This window comes from Halichoerus grypus, chromosome 7, assembly GCF_964656455.1.
Source record: "Halichoerus grypus chromosome 7, mHalGry1.hap1.1, whole genome shotgun sequence".
Classification (NCBI taxonomy): Eukaryota; Metazoa; Chordata; class Mammalia; order Carnivora; family Phocidae; genus Halichoerus; species Halichoerus grypus.
This window is the reverse complement of record NC_135718.1, coordinates 64,976,393-64,995,203: the sequence shown is the minus strand read 5'-3', so window position 1 is coordinate 64,995,203 and position 18,811 is coordinate 64,976,393. Positions and strand designations below refer to the sequence as shown.

At 42.7% G+C, this 18,811-nt stretch overlaps 1 protein-coding gene and 1 non-coding gene across 6 annotated transcripts in view; one reads left to right on the top strand and one right to left on the bottom strand.

The window, feature by feature from the left end:
- The window catches only part of FAM13C (family with sequence similarity 13 member C), a 152,003-nt gene that overhangs the window by 80,696 nt on the left and 52,496 nt on the right, over nucleotides 1–18,811 (bottom strand). For all 5 annotated transcript variants that reach the window (XM_078077682.1, XM_036078159.2, XM_078077681.1 and 2 more), the window contains one exon: nucleotides 18,422–18,540. In XM_078077682.1, the coding sequence (XP_077933808.1) occupies nucleotides 18,422–18,540 (119 nt within the window). The remainder of the gene's footprint in view (nucleotides 1–18,421; nucleotides 18,541–18,811) is intronic.
- LOC118526766 (small nucleolar RNA SNORA63) lies at nucleotides 8,232–8,362 on the top strand. The gene has a single exon (XR_004912769.1). It is a non-coding gene; the product is annotated as a small nucleolar RNA SNORA63 (small nucleolar RNA).

Sequence of the window (18,811 nt, the reverse complement as noted above, 5' to 3'; positions counted from 1 at the left end):
ACATTGGGCTCCCTGCTCCACGGGAAGCCTGCTTTTCCCTCTCCCACTTCCCATGCTTGTGTTCCCTCTCTTGCTGTCTCTATCAAAAAATAAATAAAATCTTTTAAAAAAACAAAAACAAAAACCTGGGATTTCGTTACTCAGTGTCACTGGGCAGGTCTCCAGTTAGTGGATAGAAGAAGAAGGTAGAGATCCATCATTAAGGAGGTAAGAAGCTAACTAGAATATCATTCTAAATAACAAAGAGAAAGAGGTTATGAGAAAGAAGAGTGTGAAGGACCATATAACAACTCACCAGCCCTTACTATGCCAGGCTAGGAATGCCAGGTGGTTTACTTACATTATATCATTTAATCCTCATAGTAACTATATGAGATTAGCATTATTATACCCATTTGACTTAACAGAAAACAAGGCAGTTATATAACTTTATTCATTCATTAAATTAATATTTATGAACCACCAACTATGTGCCAGGTACTATTGCAGGTTTTTGGAATAAAACAGTGAATAGAACAAAGTCTCTGCCCTCATGGAACTTATAATCTTCATATGAGGAAAGAGAACCTAAAGAAATAAACCAGTGGTCTATGGTGTACCAGATGCTAAGTATAACAGAGAACAAGAAAGCAAGGCAAGGAGAACAGGACATGCAGGCACATTGCCCAAGCTCACACTGCTAGAAAATCTCAGTCATCTGGAGGTTGTGAGAATGAAAGCAGAGAAGCAAAAGGCCAGTGGACTGAACAAGATAAATGTCAGGCAGAAGAGGAAAGAGAAATGAAAGCTTCTCACTAGAGAAGTTTAGCAATGAAAAGAGAACAGTATCTAGGTGTCTCAAATTCCCTTTCTTTAAAGATCTTTAAAGATACTGCTTGAACTATTTACAATCCTACCAGGAAACTGGCCTAAACGTAAATGCTAGGTCACACTGAAACATTCCCTCCAATTCTCTTGCTTCCCTTCACCCAAAATGACAATAGGAAAGGAACCAAGCACATCTCTGCTATGAGTAGGCCTGTCAGAGCACACTGCCAGCTCCAGCACAGCCCTGCCCTCTGGTCCAGGCAACAGGAAATGCAGACTGTGCTCCACAGGGCCTGATTATGGATTTCAGCACTGATGGGAGTGTCGTGCCTCTGAACATCACCACCACCACCATCACTGTCATCACCACCAGCACTGTCATCACCACTGCCACCACCAGCACTGTCACCACCACCACCAGCACTGTCATCACCACCAGCATTGTCACCACCACCACCATCACTGTTGTCATCACCACCAGCACTGTCATCACCACCACCAACACTGTCATCACCACCACCATCACTGTCACCACCACCACATCACTGTCACCACCACCAGCACTGTCATCACCACCACCATCACTATCATCACCACCACCACCAGCACTGTTGTCACCACCACCATCACTGTCACCACCACATCACTGTCATCACCACCACCAGCACTGTCGTCACGACAACCAGCACTGTTGTCACCACCACCACCAGCACTGTCATCACATCACTGTCATCACCACCAGCATTGTCATCACCACCACCAGCATTGTCACCACCACCATCATCACTGTCATCACCACCAGCATTGTCACCACCACCACCATCACTGTCATCACCACCACCAACACTGTCATCACTACGACCACCAGTACTGTCATCACGACCACCAGCACTGTTGTCACCACCACATCACTGTCATCACCACCACCAGCACTGTCATCACCACCACCAGCACAGTTGTCACCACCACCACCAGCACTGTCATCACCACCACCATCACTGTCACCACCACATCAATGTCATCACCACCAGCATTGTCACCACCACCACCATCACTGTCATCACCACCACCAGCACTGTCATCACCACCACCATCACTGTCACCACCACATCACTGTCATCACCACCACCATCACTGTCGCCACCACCACATCACTGTCATCACCACCACCAGCACTGTCATCACCACCATCACTGTCGTCACCACCACCAGCACTGTCATCACCACAACCAGCCCTGTCGTCACTACAACCACCAGCACTGTCGTCACCACCACCACCATCACTGTTGTCACCACCGCTGCCATCACTGTCACCACCACCAGCACTGTCATCACCACCACCAACACTGTCGTCACTGCCGCCATCACTGTCACCACTACCACTAGCACTGTTGTCACCACCACCAGCATTGTCATCACCACCACCAGCACTGTCATCACCACCACCACCATCACTGTCATCACCACCACCAGCCCTGTCATCACCACCACTAGCACTGTCATCACCACCACCAGCACTGTCATCACCACCACCAGCACTGTTGTCACCACTGTCATCACCACCACCATTGTCATTGTCACTATGACCACCACCAAAGTCATTGTCATCACCACCATTGTTGTCACCACCACCACCACCATCACCACGACCACTACTGTACTGCCACCACCACCACCATCACTGCCACTGCCACCACCACCATCACTACCACCACCATGGTCACCACCACTGCTGCCACCATTGTCACCACCAGCACTGTCATCATCACCACCATTGTTGTCACCATCACCATCATCATGACCACTATTGTAATGCCACCACCACTACCATCACTGCCACTGCCACTGTCATCACCGCCACCACCACCATCACCACCACCATGGTCACTACCACTGCCACCACCATGGTTACCATCATCATGTCACCACTACTGCCATCATCACCATCACCACCATCACCACCATCACCACCACCACCACCATCACCGTGATCACTACTGTATCTGCCACCACCACTGCTGTCACTGCCACTGTTACTGTCATCACCACCACCATTGCCACCACCACCACCATTGTCGCCACCACCATTGCCACCACCACCACCACTGTCATTCACCATCACTGTCATCACTACCACTACAACCATCACCACTATTGTCATCACCACAACCCTGAGGACTGCCACATCATTACCGCCCTCACTGCCACTATTACCATGACCACCATGATATAATTCAAATTAAAAGCACTTCTCACAGAGAAATAGAAAATTAATTGTGTGCTGATATTAGAAGAGCTTCCTCCTAGATTTGGTGACTGCAAAGTTGTGGACAACCCATTAAAGTGCATATTTTCCAAAATTTTTGGTGTTCCCACATTGCTAGGACCCTAAAGCATGTGCTGAGCCAATCTATAGGGTCATCCTGCAGTGGCCTTTGCTCAGAAGGTGTACTGGAATTCAAAATAGCAAAATGAACTAAGCATTAAGATATTTTTCATGGCCTAAGGCTAGTGTCAAACCACAGATGTAATAATTTGTGAAGAAGCAATATTTCAGCATAGGATTTTTTATTTATATCAACATTTCAATTATCTATATTTAAATTAGCAGATGATGGGGCGCCTGGGTGGCTCAGTCGTTAAGCATCTGCCTTCAGCTCAGGTCATGATCCCAAGGTCCTGGGATCGAGCCCCGCATCGGGATCCCTGCTCCGTGGAAAGCCTGCTTCTCCCTCTCCTACTCCCGCTGCTTGTGCTCCCTCTCTCACTGTCACTCTGTCAAATAAGTAAATAAAATCTTAAAAAAATAAAAAATAAATAAATAAAAATAAAAATAAATAAATTAGCAGATGAATGTGTTCCCTATCTCAGTGAAAAATTTCCCCCTCTTTCCAGTGCCAGAGTTATTCTGACACTTTCCTCTACCTTAAGCCCAATAGCCATTGTATTATGAAGTCCTTCAATTTCTTTTCCCAAGTAACTTTTGCATCTGTCCTCTTCCCTCCACCTCCACCACTACCATCTGAAGCCAAACCACTATAATCTGCCTTTTGGACTGCCTCCACGTTCTCCCTATTTCCCCTCTACCCTCTCAAACCATTTTCCACACAACCATCTGTAACTACCTTTCTGCACACGGCACTTAAAGACCAAAATACTTAAAGTATCCTAGGACAATCAGAAGGATTTAGCATCTGTCCACCTCTTCGACCTCAATTCATACCGTTCTCCCTCTCTGCTCCTACTACACTGACATTCTTATAGTTTCTTGTATGCACCATGCTCGTTTCCACCTCAGGCCTTTGTATGTGATGTTCCCATGCCCATAATGCTGTTTCCTATCCACTTTCTCTCCTAATTAATACATTCATCCTGTAGATACCACGAAGCTCACAATCAAGTCTCCCTTTTATATGTTCTTTTTTTTTTTTTAAGATTTTTTAAAATTTATTTGTCAGAGAGAGAGGGGGAAAGAGAGAGAGAGCACAAGCAAGGGGAGCAGCAGGCAGAGGGAGAAACAGGCTCCCTGCTGAGCAAGGAGCCAAATGCAGGACTCAATCCCAGGACCCTGGGATCATAGCCTGAGCTGAAGGCAGAAGCTTAACGGAATGAGCCACCCAGGCATCCCATGTTCTTGTTGTATTATGATCCTCATTGCCTCCATTACACAGTCTTTAACTGTGTATTTGTAGAATTATTTGATTGTCTCTCTCTCATGATGACACTCTATGGAGCAGGGACCTTGTGAGTCTTGCTTGTTATTTTTTTTTTTTTATATTTTTTTAAAGATTTTATTTATTTATTTGAGAGAGAGAGAATGAGAGACAGAGAGCATGAGAGGGAGGAGGGTCAGAGGGAGAAGCAGACTCCCTGCCGAGCAGGGAGCCCGATGCGGGACTCGATCCTGGGACTCCAGGATCATGACCTGAGCCGAAGGCAGTCGCTTAACCAACTGAGCCACCCAGGCGCCCCCTTGCTTGTTATTTTTATCTCTAGGGCTAATAGTGACATTTGGCACAGAGTAGGCACTCATATGTTTGTTAATAATGTATTCATCCTGGGGCACCTGGGTGGTGCAGTCAGTTAAGCAACTGACTTGATTTCGGCTCAGGTCATGATCTCAGGGTCATGAGATTGAGCCCTGCGTTGGGCTACATGCTCAGTGCAGAGTCTGCTTTAGATTCTCTCTCCCTCTGCTCCTCCTGCTCACGCGTGCTCTCTCTCTCTCTAAAATAAATAAATTTAAAAATAAATAAATAAAAGTATTCATCCCAGGGTTATGGACAGCTGCCAATTCTGGTATATTCCCAAGTATATACGATGATTATGATAAAACTCACGCTCTCTCCTCCAGCTGCAGCATGCTAGCAGGACTAGCAGGATGGGATGACTCTCATTCCTACAAGCAGATATGTTTCTTCCCTGAGGAGACCTGCTGAAGATTAGCAAGTGGTGTTTTAACCCACATTTAGAAAACCTGGGCAAAAAGCGTAAAAGGAGAGCAGCCAGTACACTTTTCAGAGTGCTTCATATAGAATCAGAACCTTAAGGCTGAACCAAGCTGAACCTTGAATCACTCTTAAGAGTTCAAGATATTCCACTGAATTAAATTGAGCCTCTGTTCAGAAAGCAACATGGGATACACTAATGTATACCCGGATGACTGCTGGCTGACTGTATGACTGTTGTTTCCTGAAACTCTTTTGAAAACAAAAGGTATATCCCAAGAGGACAACCATCTGAGCAAAACATTCTTTATGTACAAACAATAGCTCTATATGCAGACACAGACAAGATGCCAATAAATTCCAGTAATATTATTAGCAACAATAACAACCCTCAATACCAGTAAATAAAAAATTCCTTTCTCTAGGGAGTCTAAGTTATATTAAAGACACTCTCTTATTGGTGTTTTTCTTTTAACCAAATTTTTCTGCTAAAGGACTGAGATTGAATACTGGGCAGCCACCTTAAATGATAAAGAAACCAAGGCACTGAATTTAAAATGACCCCTGATACAAAGAGACCGCTGACAGAAAACAGAATTAGAAGTCAATAGATGTTCATGAACCGACTTTTCTTAAGATTCTTTTTTTTTTTAAGATTTTATTTATTTGACAGGGAGAGACACAGCGAGAGAGGGAACACAAGCAGGGGGAGTGGGAGAGGGAGAAGCAGGCTTCCCGCGGAGCAGGGAGCCCGATGCAGGGCTCGATCCCAGGACCCTGGGATCATGACCTGAGCTGAAGGCAGACGTTTAACCGAATGAGCCACCCAGGTGCCCCATGAACTGACTTTTCAATCCATGGATGTACTTGTCCAGGCCAATGAACTCCCATAGAGGGGAGAAGGAGGTTATGGCTAGAGGCAGAATGCTAATCTCTAATAATATGCCCTGCCAGTAATTATTAGAACCCAAGCTCTACCTCCCTTTATACTTCTCTGAAAATCACAATCAATCAGTGTTATTAAAAAGATTCCTGGGTCCCACAGTTACTGAATCTGAATTTCCAAAGGAGTGCACTGGTAACATGTGTTTAACAAGTGATCCGGGGATTCCTAGTTGGGAAATATTATCGTAAAAGTCTAGGTGCAGCAACCCGGGAGGACACCAGTGGCTAAAGAGCACAGGTGAGAGGGACTTCTGTGCCCTGGGTGTTTCTGGCCTGGCCTCCCAGGGGACACATTCCAGAAGCGGGAAGAGTCATGTCCCTGGAGACACTATGAGAAACACTGAGCACAAGGCAGCCCAGCTGCACTGGAATTGATACCCCTCCTCACCTTGGTGGGCTGGAGCAGAGCCCAGAAACAGCCAGATCCATGCCAATGCCCAGGGAATTGGGTGGGCAGGAAGACCCATGAGGCCAGCGTCAGGACTGAGAGAAGAAAGGAGGTAGAGTTGCCATGGGTGTGACTCAAAAACACCCCATGAATCAGAAAGAAGGGTTTGGGAAGGAATATTGAGGACACAGGATCCATTGGGAGCAGAAGTTCTAATACATTATTATTAATAATGATAGTAGCACTTGGTGTGCTGAGCTGGATACAAAGCACTTCCTTGCATATCTCATTTTTTCTATTCACTTAGTAAGTAATTATGAGATGCCTGCCTCCTGTGCCAGGCAGTGGTCAGCCCAGGAGGCACGGCGGTCATAGCAAATGCTTAAGCTCCATGGACAGTTCTGCTCAATCAAATGATCCCCCTTTTAGCACCTGCCAAGTCTCTTCACTTTTCGGCCTCAAGAATGTTGTGAGGCAGAGCTCACTCCCTCAGCCTGGAAGTGGGTGGGACTTACCTCCTGAGGCTGGGGGGACAACCTTCAGAGGAGGGGAGCAAAGAGGGGAGTGTGTGAATAAACACGGTAGCCCCCCAACTTTCACAGGACTTTTTATAAGGCTCCTCAGAGAGTCCTCAGGGGCCTGATCTCCAGCTGCCAAGAGTGGTAACCTCAGCTACACACCTGCTTCCAGCTCTTCCTTCCCCCACTTCCTGCTTCCTGGGATCACCTCCCTGTACCCAAGGCCTTCTATGAGGCTCCGCTTTCTGGAGGAATCTAATGTAAGCAAGTGAGCAACATTACAAAGTAAATACAATACCTGTCTTTCTGAGTCAGGGACAGAAAAAAATTCATACAAATGAAGATTTAGTTTAGGGACAGATAAAGTGAAGAGGACAGGAGATCACAAATAATGGTGGGGGGTGGCTAATTTGAATGGCAGGTAAATATTTGATGAATATTAAATTCTCATTGCGCTGGGCACTGTGATATTACATCTGATACTTGGCCTTCCAACATTCTAGCTTTTAAATTATGAATCAGGATAGTTCTAGGAACAAAAGAACTTAAGAAAAGGCACAGAGGATTTAAGTAAGCATTAATATTAAATAAGCCTAAATCCTACCTGTTCCCTATCAAAGGTTTTCTTTCTCTTCCAAAAAGAAGATATGAGTCTCTAATCTCCACCTCTCCTCTTCCCTCTTCCACTGTCACTGCCACCATCATCTCCCACATGGATGAGGCATTGCCTCCACCGTCTCCCTGCTTCCCTACAACACATACCACCCAGAGCGGTCTTTTAAAGATGTAAATCTGAGCATGTTATTCTCCTGATAATCTCCAATGGCTTCCCTCAACTTCAACAAAACCCAAGATCCATACCCTGGCGACAAGGCCCTGTGCAGTCTGGGCACTGCCAACCTTTCTGATGTCATGTGATATATTCTCTCTGCAGATCAATTGCTCTAGCCTTATGGCTCTTGTCTCCATCTGGAATAAGTCAGCACCTCTACACCTGCTATTCCTTATGCTAGTTAGGATTCTTATTATCATTCCATTTTAAAGCAAACAATAAATGCCATACCTACCTGCAACGCTACCCTCTCCTTATCAATGTGGTCTTGGCACAAGATGAACAGAACCTGGATGCAGGATCTATTTGCAATGTAGCTGTAAAGTGCTGCCTTGTCTTTGCCCCCTGCTCAAAATAAAGCTGTTACCTTTCTAGCCCTGTCTGCCATGGTGCTTAGCAGCCAGGGATGCATGGTCTCAGACATGTTTACCAAGTAAAACACTGACTTGAGGGGCGCCTGGGTGGCTCAGTCATTAAGCGTCTGCCTTCGGCTCAGGTCATGATCCCAGGGTCCTGGGATCGAGCCCCACATCGGGCTCCCTGCTCGGCGGGAGGCCTGCTTCTCCCTCTCCCACTCCCCCTGCTTGTGTTCCCTCTCTCGCTGTGTCTCTCTCTGTCAAATAAATAAATAAAATCTTTAAATAAATAAATAAATAAATAAATAAATAAATAAAAAGATGAACAGAACCTGGATTAGTATTGTTGGTCTGAGGGGCAAGGGTGAGTTAATGATCAGAAAGGCAAGTCAGAGGAGCCTGGTTCTCGCATGTTTTCATCTCGCTCAAGTTTGACCAGGCACGCCAGACACTTTTCGGCAGTTACCTTAAAGCTGGTTCTTAACTCTTCTTCCAACAGTTCAAAGTTCTCCCCAGGCCCCCATGTCACTCCAGCAGAGTAGTGATTTTATCTTCCCAGCACTTTTTATCTCTAATCTACTTCCGACAACAACCTTGCTTTCCCTAGGAAACTGGCCCTCCACCTGCACATCCAAGGGCTCTATTATGTGTGTCTGGATTTATTCAATAGGTTCAGTGTGGCCAAAGTTGTTTTCTTGTATTGGTGTTAAATTCAAGGCATTGTTTAAAAACCTCCTGAAATCTGGCTTTACTCCTGCTTCCACCTTCTCAAGTTTCTTTTCTTGAACCCCATTCCCATTTAAATGGGCCCTGGTACTTCCTGGCATCTGCAGAGGTCACAGGGGTTCTCTTGATTAGAACTCTGTGCTAGGGGAACCCTGAAAGGCTTGCACTGCTAGAAGGGTATAAAAAGAGACTTTCTTCTACTTTTATCCACAGAATAAAACAATCAAACGAAGAGGTGTCTAGGATACAAGTTCTGGTTTTAAGTGTCATCTGAACCTATAAAAATCACCTTTAATATTTGCTTTCTGATTCCAACTAACCCAAACCATAAAAGCCACGGGTACCATTGAAAATGTCTTTTAAGTCTCTTCTAGTTAACAAAAATAATTTTAACGTGGATGGAACTGGAGGGTATTATGCTGAGCGAAATAAGTCAAACAGAGAAAGACATGTATCATATGACCTCACTGATATGAGGAATTCTTAATCTCAGGAAACAAACTGAGGGTTGCTGGAGTGGGGGGTGGGGTGGGAGGGATGGGGTGGCTGGGTGATAGACACTGGGGAGGGTATGTGCTCTGGTAAGCGCTGTGAATTGTGCAAGACTGTTGAATCACGGATCTGTACCTCTGAAACAAATAATGCAATATATGCTAAGAAAAAAAAAAAAGAAGAAGGTAGCAGGAGGGGAAGAATGAAGGGGGGGAAATCGGAGGGGTAGATGAACCATGAGAGACGATGGACTCTGAAAAACAAACTGAGGGTTCTAGAGGGGAGGGGGGTGGGAGGTTGGGTTAGCCTGGTGATGGGTATTGAGGAGGGCACGTTCTGCATGGAGCACTGGGTGTTATGCACAAACAATGAATCATGGAACACTACATCTAAAACTAATGAAGTAATGTATAGGGATTAACATAACAATAAAAAAATTAAAAAATAATAATTTTAAAAAATCCATTTTCCTCTAATACTTTAATTTTCCTGTCTACCTCAAACTGAGATAAAACAGTTCAAAGAAACAGAAAATAAAATGATTTAATATGATTGCAGTGACTTCAACAAATTTATTTATAGTTCTATATCCGGAACCGCGCATAGTTTTTTTATTTATAAATAATTTTCCCAGTTACAAACTTAAGAGGAACTCATTGGGGGGAAATTTGGAAAGCAAGAAGAATATTTTTAAAATCACCACCCTTAATCATTCCACCTGAAAATAACCACCAATAAAATATTGACTTATGTCTTTCCAGTGTAAGTTTCTGTATATAATTATGTTAAGCAAAAATAAGATCACCTTGTAATTCTGTTATGTAATTGCTTTCTTCACCATGTATAAATAAATCATGAACACATACCCACGTTAAAAAAGACTCTCATAAAACAGCTTTAAATATCCATCGTGAAGATTGATGTTTCTCAAGGGGGTGGTGGTATGCCCTCTAGAAAGCATTTAGGAAATTTAGGGGCTACTTGTGATTGGTGCAGAGGCTCGGGGAGACTACTGACATTCTGTGGGCTACAACCAAAGATGTCAGAGTCTCTGAGATGTGCAGGGTAGTTCCACACATCAAAGAATTGTTCCACACCCAGCACACCTTCCAAATGTTCTCTGGGAACGTTACAGCCAGAGGCACTTTGCCCCAAGCACAATCTGAACTAGAAAACCATAAGGGCTAGTGGGTGAAACAGAAATATCTAGAATATACAAGTATGGAGAAGGGGATTGGACTGAACTGTCTCAAACGTTCTACCCAGAGCCACTATCCTATGATGCTGCCACATACAGAAATCTAACCACATGACCTTCTATCTAATTCTCTCAAAATTATCCATTATCAATTATCCATTTTATTCCTATCTTCTTTCATGATCAGGTAACTGAAAAATTTATATCCCATGTCTCTCCAGTTTATCATTTCAAATCCCATGCCTAGACAGCTTTACCCCTAAGCACAAACCAAAAAAACTAAAACGGAAGTACATAAAAATATTTTTAAACAATTCTTACTATAGCAATATCTATAAATATAAATCACAGAAGTAATCAAAATACACACTAATTTGGAATTCGTTACATAAGTGATGTTATACTCACAGAATGGAATATTTTATAGTCATTAATATTTTAGAATATTTTATGATATGGAAAACACAATATTAAGTAGGACAAACAAATTACACAGAAAGGTCTAAGATAGCATATATATGAAAAAAATTTATACATACAAATCGAATAAGTTGGTTAAAGATAAAAAATAGAGAAAAAGGGGGGGTGGGAGCTGTGTCACTATATACGATATGAGTGGATGTGGATGTGTTTGTGTGTGTTTAGTACTGCGCATTAGTCTTGAAAAGGAATAACCCTGTAGATGAATACTATGACAGGAACACTGGTGTAGCCATTGCCTCATTGGGAAGATAAAGAGTAAGTTAAAGAATAGCCTCATTCCCATGGCCTCAGGAACACTCAACGTCTAACCAGCTGGCCAGTTTTAAATGAGATTTAAGTTTATATGCACACTCTGTCCCCTGTAACCACTATTGAAATCTGTCTCTTAAATCTAGTCCAAATTAGGTCAAGAAGTTTTCTAAGATGTTGAGATATTAAGGACAAAGTTTTTGTTCTATCTCCTAGAAATATTATTTCTAACACAAGGCTATGATATGAAGTTTGTAAAATATGTTCCTTGTAGAAAATTGTATGTTAGAGTATTTGTTATGAAAAATCAAATTTGCTCATCTTAGCCATAAATGAAGCTGAGGTTGGTGATAATTACCCCACTACTTTATTATTCAACTTACATATAGATTGTATAGTCAGAATGCAGAATGCATTCTGGTCTAGCTTTATATTCTGGAGCCAGTTTGAAGTGAATTCAATCCAAATCTATCAGGAAGCCCCTTTCATACACAATTTTTTTTTATGCCACATTAAAACAATAGCAACAATATAAGGAGTGCACTAGTGATGAACACAGGGTGATATATGAAAGTATTGAATTACTATACTGTGTACCTGAAACTAATATAACACTATATTATAACTAACTAGAATTAAATAAAAACTTAAAACAATAGCAACAATACAAAAACATATACTAAAATGGATAACCATGATCATATTGGGGTAGTAAGACTAAAAGAAATTATTTCCTTGGATTTTTTTGTATTTTCCAATATAATCATGTCCCATTTATTATTATTTTTAATGAGAGAATGTCTCAGAGTTTCTCTTTTATCTTTACGCCTAATCATTGTCTGTGTGAAAGTGCTAACAATTTATAAAGTAACCAAGGGCAGTCTCAAAAAATAATAATAATAATATTAAAGGAGGGTTTCATTCCCAAAATAGTCAAGTGTGGGCTCTTTGTCAATCAGTTCAAGGGGTTGGTGATTTGGTATAGGGTATTTTTGTGCTCTACAGCATGGAGGAGGAATTATTTTTATCTGTGACTGCAAGAGCTTGTTTTTATTAAGCTAAAATCTTTCCACATCTAATCCTTTAAACATCTAAAATGTTGAGCATTTTTAGAATTAGAGTCAGAAGGGGGCGGAGAAATCATCTGACCCAAACTTGTGTTAGAGGAGGGGACTGAGGGATTTGCATGAAGTGACCAAGGTCACCCGAGAGACATGAGATAAGACTCTGCATTTCTTAATTTGGATGTTCTTTCCATTCTATCAGACTATTTCTGAGCCCATGAGGATGGAGGCAGGATTGGGGGATGAAGAAGATCCCTCGCTATATGGCTCCCTTCCCATGCAATGTAGGCAAAGTAAGCATTTCAGAGCCCATTCGTCACCCAACTGTCAAGCAGGGAGTCTCAAAACATTGTCAAGACAAACTAATTTTTTTTGTTTATACCTCATTCATTCTCCTCCCCCTGCACTATTAAGGAAGAAAGAGAGAGAGAGAGAGAGATGGAGAGACGGAGAGAGGGAGAAGAGAGGAGAGGGGAGGCGACGGAAGGGAGGGAAAGAGAGGAGAGAAATCCTAAGAGCACACTAATAAGAACATACTGGCAACATGTAGAGCTCCTGTCTGATACAGTCCAAGAAGGTACATCTTGTCTACTATGTGATTAAAAATCTCTGGGTGCTCATTCTCTTACTCATTCTTTCTCTTTTGAACAGAGCTCATTAAGACTCTGCTTACTTCTATGAAAAACACTTAAATAAGAAACAATTAGCTATTAAAACACAGACAAATTGTCTATCTCAAAAACAAAAGCTGAAAGGATTTATTCCCCATGGAAAAGTTGTTGCCAACAAAACTTCCTCTTTCCATAAAGCAACAAAGCTTTTTCTTTCTTCTGGAATGTCACAAAAATAGTCAAAGCCATCAAAGGCCATTATTCCTGCTAATACATCAATCTTCAACCCCCTCTAACTGGGGACTTCCAGATGAAGAGGCCAATAAACTCCAATTCGCAAATGTAACCACCAACTTAATTAGTAGTGACACAAAGCTATAGAATAGCTCCTGTTTATACAGACAAGGTCTTTAACGACATTAAAAGTTTAATGCTGTCATAAATTTTAATACAATATTTTAAACACAAGTGAGTTAATCACTCTCAAAAGTAAATTTACTTAGCTGGGTAAGAAATCCCCAGCTTCATTAGTATTCTCTTACATTCATAAATCCTCCTTTGTCATATCTGAGGGTTCATAGGATTGGCACTGGCTGTAGCTATATAAAAAAAATCAATCAAACTGATGCATATTTATCAAGTGACTGCTCTGAACAGATTGATGGCATTTGTCTTGGTTCTGTTATAAGGGGAGCAAGGGCTTAAGCAAATCACGGCCTCACTGGGTGTCAAACTGGAAAATGAGAGGGCTGTATTAAACGATTCCTAAGGCTTCATTCTTGCTCTAACCAAATGCAGTTCTATAATTATACGTGTTTTGAAAAGCTCCAGGTACTGAAGAGCATGCCAGAGTAGGGTAATACGCAGCCCCTCCACTCACATGCAATGAAAATCCAAGTTAAAATGTAAATATGTTATCTTGGAAAGGAGGCATAAGACAGTATCAGACATCACCTTATTAGGGCTTAGCTCCAGGCAGCTAGAGTACCCAGGATGAGCAGTAGCTGGGAAGAAAATGATTAAAGCAGGCATTATAAATCAAATGCCTGTAGGAGCCAGGCAGAGCGCACAAGTAAGTTGGGAGATTCAGGTGGGAGTTGTGGAAAAATGGACAGCTGCTCCTCAACTTCAGCTAATTGTTGCCTTGTAGTATTATAGGCTCTGGGTTATCCCATCTTTAGTTTCTCAAAAAGAATCTCCCAAATCTATAAAATTTCTGAATTTTATTTATTTATTTTTATTTTTTAAAGATTTCAGTCATTTATTTGCCAGAGAGAGAGCAAGCAAGAGAGAACACAAGCAGGGGGAGTGGCAGGCAGAGGGAGAAGCAGACTCCCCGCCGAGCAGGGAGCCCAATGCGGTACTCAATCCCAGGACCCCGGAATCATGACCTGAGCGGAAGGCAGACACTTAACCGACTGAGCCACCCAGGTGTCCCAAAATTTCTGAATTTTAAATATTGAATCAAAATATTTTAAAACATTCTACAAGGCAAGTGTATCTCCACACTAGATAAACTGCAGGACACCAAACTTGAGATCTCTGCTATGGGGCACTGTACAAGGAATATTGACCGTATAAGCACAGAGAGGACATGGCAAATAGGAGGAAGGATGGAGTAAAAGAGGATGGAGGGAGTGAAATCAGTGTCTGAGGTTGGCTCTGTTGAAGAACAAGCAAACTGGGAGATAGAGGTTAGGATAGTGTTCCTAAACTTTTTTGGGGTCATGAGTACCACATGAGATTCTGATGAATGCTTTAGAGATTTTCCCTGGAAAACTAAACTTTTATGTAGCAGGTAGAATAATCACCCCCACACACACCACGGTGCCTGTGTCCTCATTTTCTGTCCCACTCCACATGTTACTCTTACATGACAAAAGGGATTCTGCAGATATGATCAAGTTAAGGACCTTGAGATGGGGAGATTACTGTGGATTATCTGAGTCAGTCCACTCTAGTCCCATGAATCCTTAAAATCAGAAAATCTCTCTTGGCCCTGGTCAGAGGGAGATGTATGGAAGAATGCTCAGAAATGCAATGTTGCTAGTTTTGCAATGGAGGAAGGGGTACAAGCCAAGCAATGTAGGCAGCCTCTGGAAACTTGGACAAGGCAAGGAAACAGATGGATTCTCCCCCTAGAGACTCCAAAAAGGAATTGCAGGCCTACTGACACCTTTATTTTAGCCCAAGGAGACCCATGTTGGGTATCTACAGAACTATAAGATTATAAATGTGTGTTGTTTTGGGGCGCCTGGGTGGCTCAGTTGGTTAAGCGGCTGCCTTCGGCTCAGGTCATGATCCCAGGGTCCTGGGATCGAGCCCCGCATCAAGTTCTTTGCTCAGCAGAGAGCCTGCTTCTTCCTCTCCCTCTGCCTGCCTGCCACTCCCCCTGCTTGTGATCTCTCTCTCACTATCTCTCTGTGTCAAATAAATAAATAAAATCTTAAAAAAAAATGTGTGTTGTTTTAAGCCATAGATTTGTGGTCACTTGTTACAGTAGCAACAGAAAACCAATATAATATATACATACATATATATACACTCAAACTTTGGGAAAAACATTCATAAAGCTCCCTGAAGCTCATCCACAGACACAGATACAGGCTCCTTGCACTAGAAAGAGCTGGAGATACATGATCTGAGAGCTGAAGGTATGAAACTATTTCTCCTTGGCACACATGCAAAGATCAGTTCCCACCTCATAACACAATGAGCTCCAAAATGTCATTTCTACAAGGATGGATTCATTCTCTGAAGATTAACCACTCCTTTGACTCTCATCAAAGTGACATGTGACCCCTTGACGACAGAAAGATCTTTCTTCCCTTTTTCAAAGTGTTCATTATGCAAATAAAATTCTCCCTCCACGCCCAAGAAGGTGGCATTTTATACCTGCTGAGATTTAGCCTGGCTCCTTCCCTCACTTTGAGCCAAACCTAGGTCTGGAGCATCCTATTACAGTATCATGTCTCTATCAAGATCTTACTGGGCACCATATGCCTGAATCTGGCCATACGCTGGCTTAAAAGGGAAGAGAAATGTTTTCAGGAATGTGCGCTACCTGACTCAAAGTTGTTTTTAGCCTCAGATCTCATTTCACCAGTTCATCAAGTTTCACAATCCTTGTAATATTTTGAGATTTTTTTTTTTAAGTTTCATTAGAATGTCCCTAGGTGATGCCACCATGGCTGTGACAAATAACTCTAGTTTAAAGGTTACCAGCCCAATCTAAATACTAAACTTAATAGTACTAGACATAAGTGGCCTAATACCTCTTCTCATCTGACACTTAACTCCAGATCCTGTGATTGCCAACACTGGGGTACAGAATATTCTGGAATGATGCTAGCTCATAAAGCTAGATCCCATCAAGGTGGAGTCTGGAGGCTAGAAGGGAGAAGAAAAGGACAGGGTATTTGGAGTCCTATAGAGGTTTGCTAAGATGTAGAAGTGGCCAATGAGGAAAATGGGGAGAGACAAATCTGACTTAATGAGGAAAGCTGCCCAGGGACCCTGTCTGTATTCAGTTCCTTTCACTGACATGCAGAGAAGGTCTAGGAGCATCCTAAGATGTTACAAAGTTGTATATATGTGCATCTCTTTTTTTCTGAGAAAAGGTACCATAGATCTAAGAATCCAAATTTAACTGTAACTCCCCATCCCCAAATGTAACAATGGCTGCCCAGTACATTTCCTCATCAAAACTATTCTAATTCAATCCTCTTAGCTCTTACTAATCATATGTAAATGATTCCCATCACAGAATCCTATTAAATTTCTGACTTGCCCTCTGATAACAGTAGTATTACCATTTACTTTTCCCACTGTAGATGAGAAATAAAGTGGTCTAAAGTTACCAAACAGCAGGTATCTTTGAGAAGGTTAACTGCTGATAATCATTTTTCCTGACTAGCCTCTGTGGAACATCCACCCCAAAGAGCTGCCCCATACATTCCATACACAAAAATACATAATTTAGTTTTGTTTTTTTGTTTCGTTTTGTGTTACTATTTTGAAATATGCATGGGTATATAGTTGGCCCTGTTCTTGCTAAGAAAGGCAGTCACCAGTATGGTGGAGGGGAGACAGGGTCACTGCAGAAAATTGGTTCTGGTCTGTCTAAAACAGCTTGATTATAATAAGGCTTCAAATAGGAAGGAGAATGCCCCAAGCAGCAGAGAAATGACAAGGTTGAGTCTTACCTGACCTGAGGTCACATAAGAATAAACAGAAAAGTGGTGGCAAATTGTGAGGAGGGTGATACAAGAAACCTACAAATCTGGTTGGAGAGCGGGTCACCTTGCTTTTGGGGCCCTTCCAACCTTTTGGGGCTCTATGATTCTAAATTTAGTATGCTGAATATTTTAAAGCAAAATTACATAGCACAGCCAACTTCTCTGTAGTTGTTGATTCATTTAGGCTGTGCTGCCATAAAAAAAAAAATCTAAAGGTCATGCTCAAAAGCACAGCACTCCCTTCCCACTGAGTGAGGGCTATGATTACGCTGTACACATGATCCTACAAAGACAGCTGGCACAACTAGCAGCCGAATTCCTTCTTCTGTTTATTTCCAGAAGAGACTTTCCACAGACAGCTGCAATGCCAGGCTCCCATCAGAACGCCATGCCAACCTTGCTGCACACAGCTTAACCTACGTCCTTGCCCTGAACCCAGGGCTGTCTCAGCAGGTCTAGCGGACCAGAGAGGCCAGCCCTGGGGCTGCTTCAAGTGCCTCAAGGACACTCCTTGGATCAGCACAGAAGCCACACCTGCTATTCTGTAATCAAACATTTATAGGTTCAAAGTCTGGCTCAGCTTTTTCACTTATGCAACATCCGGCCAGTGCCCCAATGAGTCCAGCCTCAGGCTTCTCCTCCATAAGATGGGGCTATAAGTACTCACTTTATGAAGAAGTGGCAAAGGCTAAATGAGATGGTATGTGAAAAGAAATTGGCTTGATGTCTACACTGTCATCACTAATTATCATTATCACAGAGGAAAACCTAATCATCGGCGTGGAATAAAAGAGGACAAAATGAAATCAGCATTTCTTTCTCCAAGACTATCTCCTCCCCTCTCCGAGCCGTAGGCTGATTATCTCCAAAATGAAGGCAGAGACAGTAGGTTATTTACAATTCTCCTCAGCTCAGACTCAACGATACTCTCTCACAGCCTCTTTAAGCAGCTTCTGTGACTCGTAAGGAACGCCAGTCAAAATCAGAAAGCCTTGCCTTGTGTGGGAACGGCAAGCACGGGAAAGCAACACAGGTATAGTACGATTTCTGACAACAAAAGGCCCACCTTTGTTGAACTCGCACTGTTTCTTGGCACCTGAAGGAGTGGTTTTGTGGACTCTCCTGAGCTGGCGTTCCTGTTCTCCCCCGACACTCTGGCTGGCTGGGTGCCACGTGCTCTGTCTCCTGCGAGAAGAAACAGTGGGAGTAGAGGAGTGTCAGTAGCCCTCACACCGCAGTGTTCCACGGTGTTCTTCAGCTGGGAGTGGGGCTCAGGGCAGGGGAGCACAAACAAAACACACTCCGCCGGCTGTAAGTGGGAAAGGGGGCCAATAAGTAATCTGAAATTTAAGAAACCTCCTTTTATCAGTCAGTTGCTACAAGATTATAGAATAAAGAGAAAAATAACGAAAAATCTAATGTTCAAGAGATACGATATAACCATACCATGAAAATG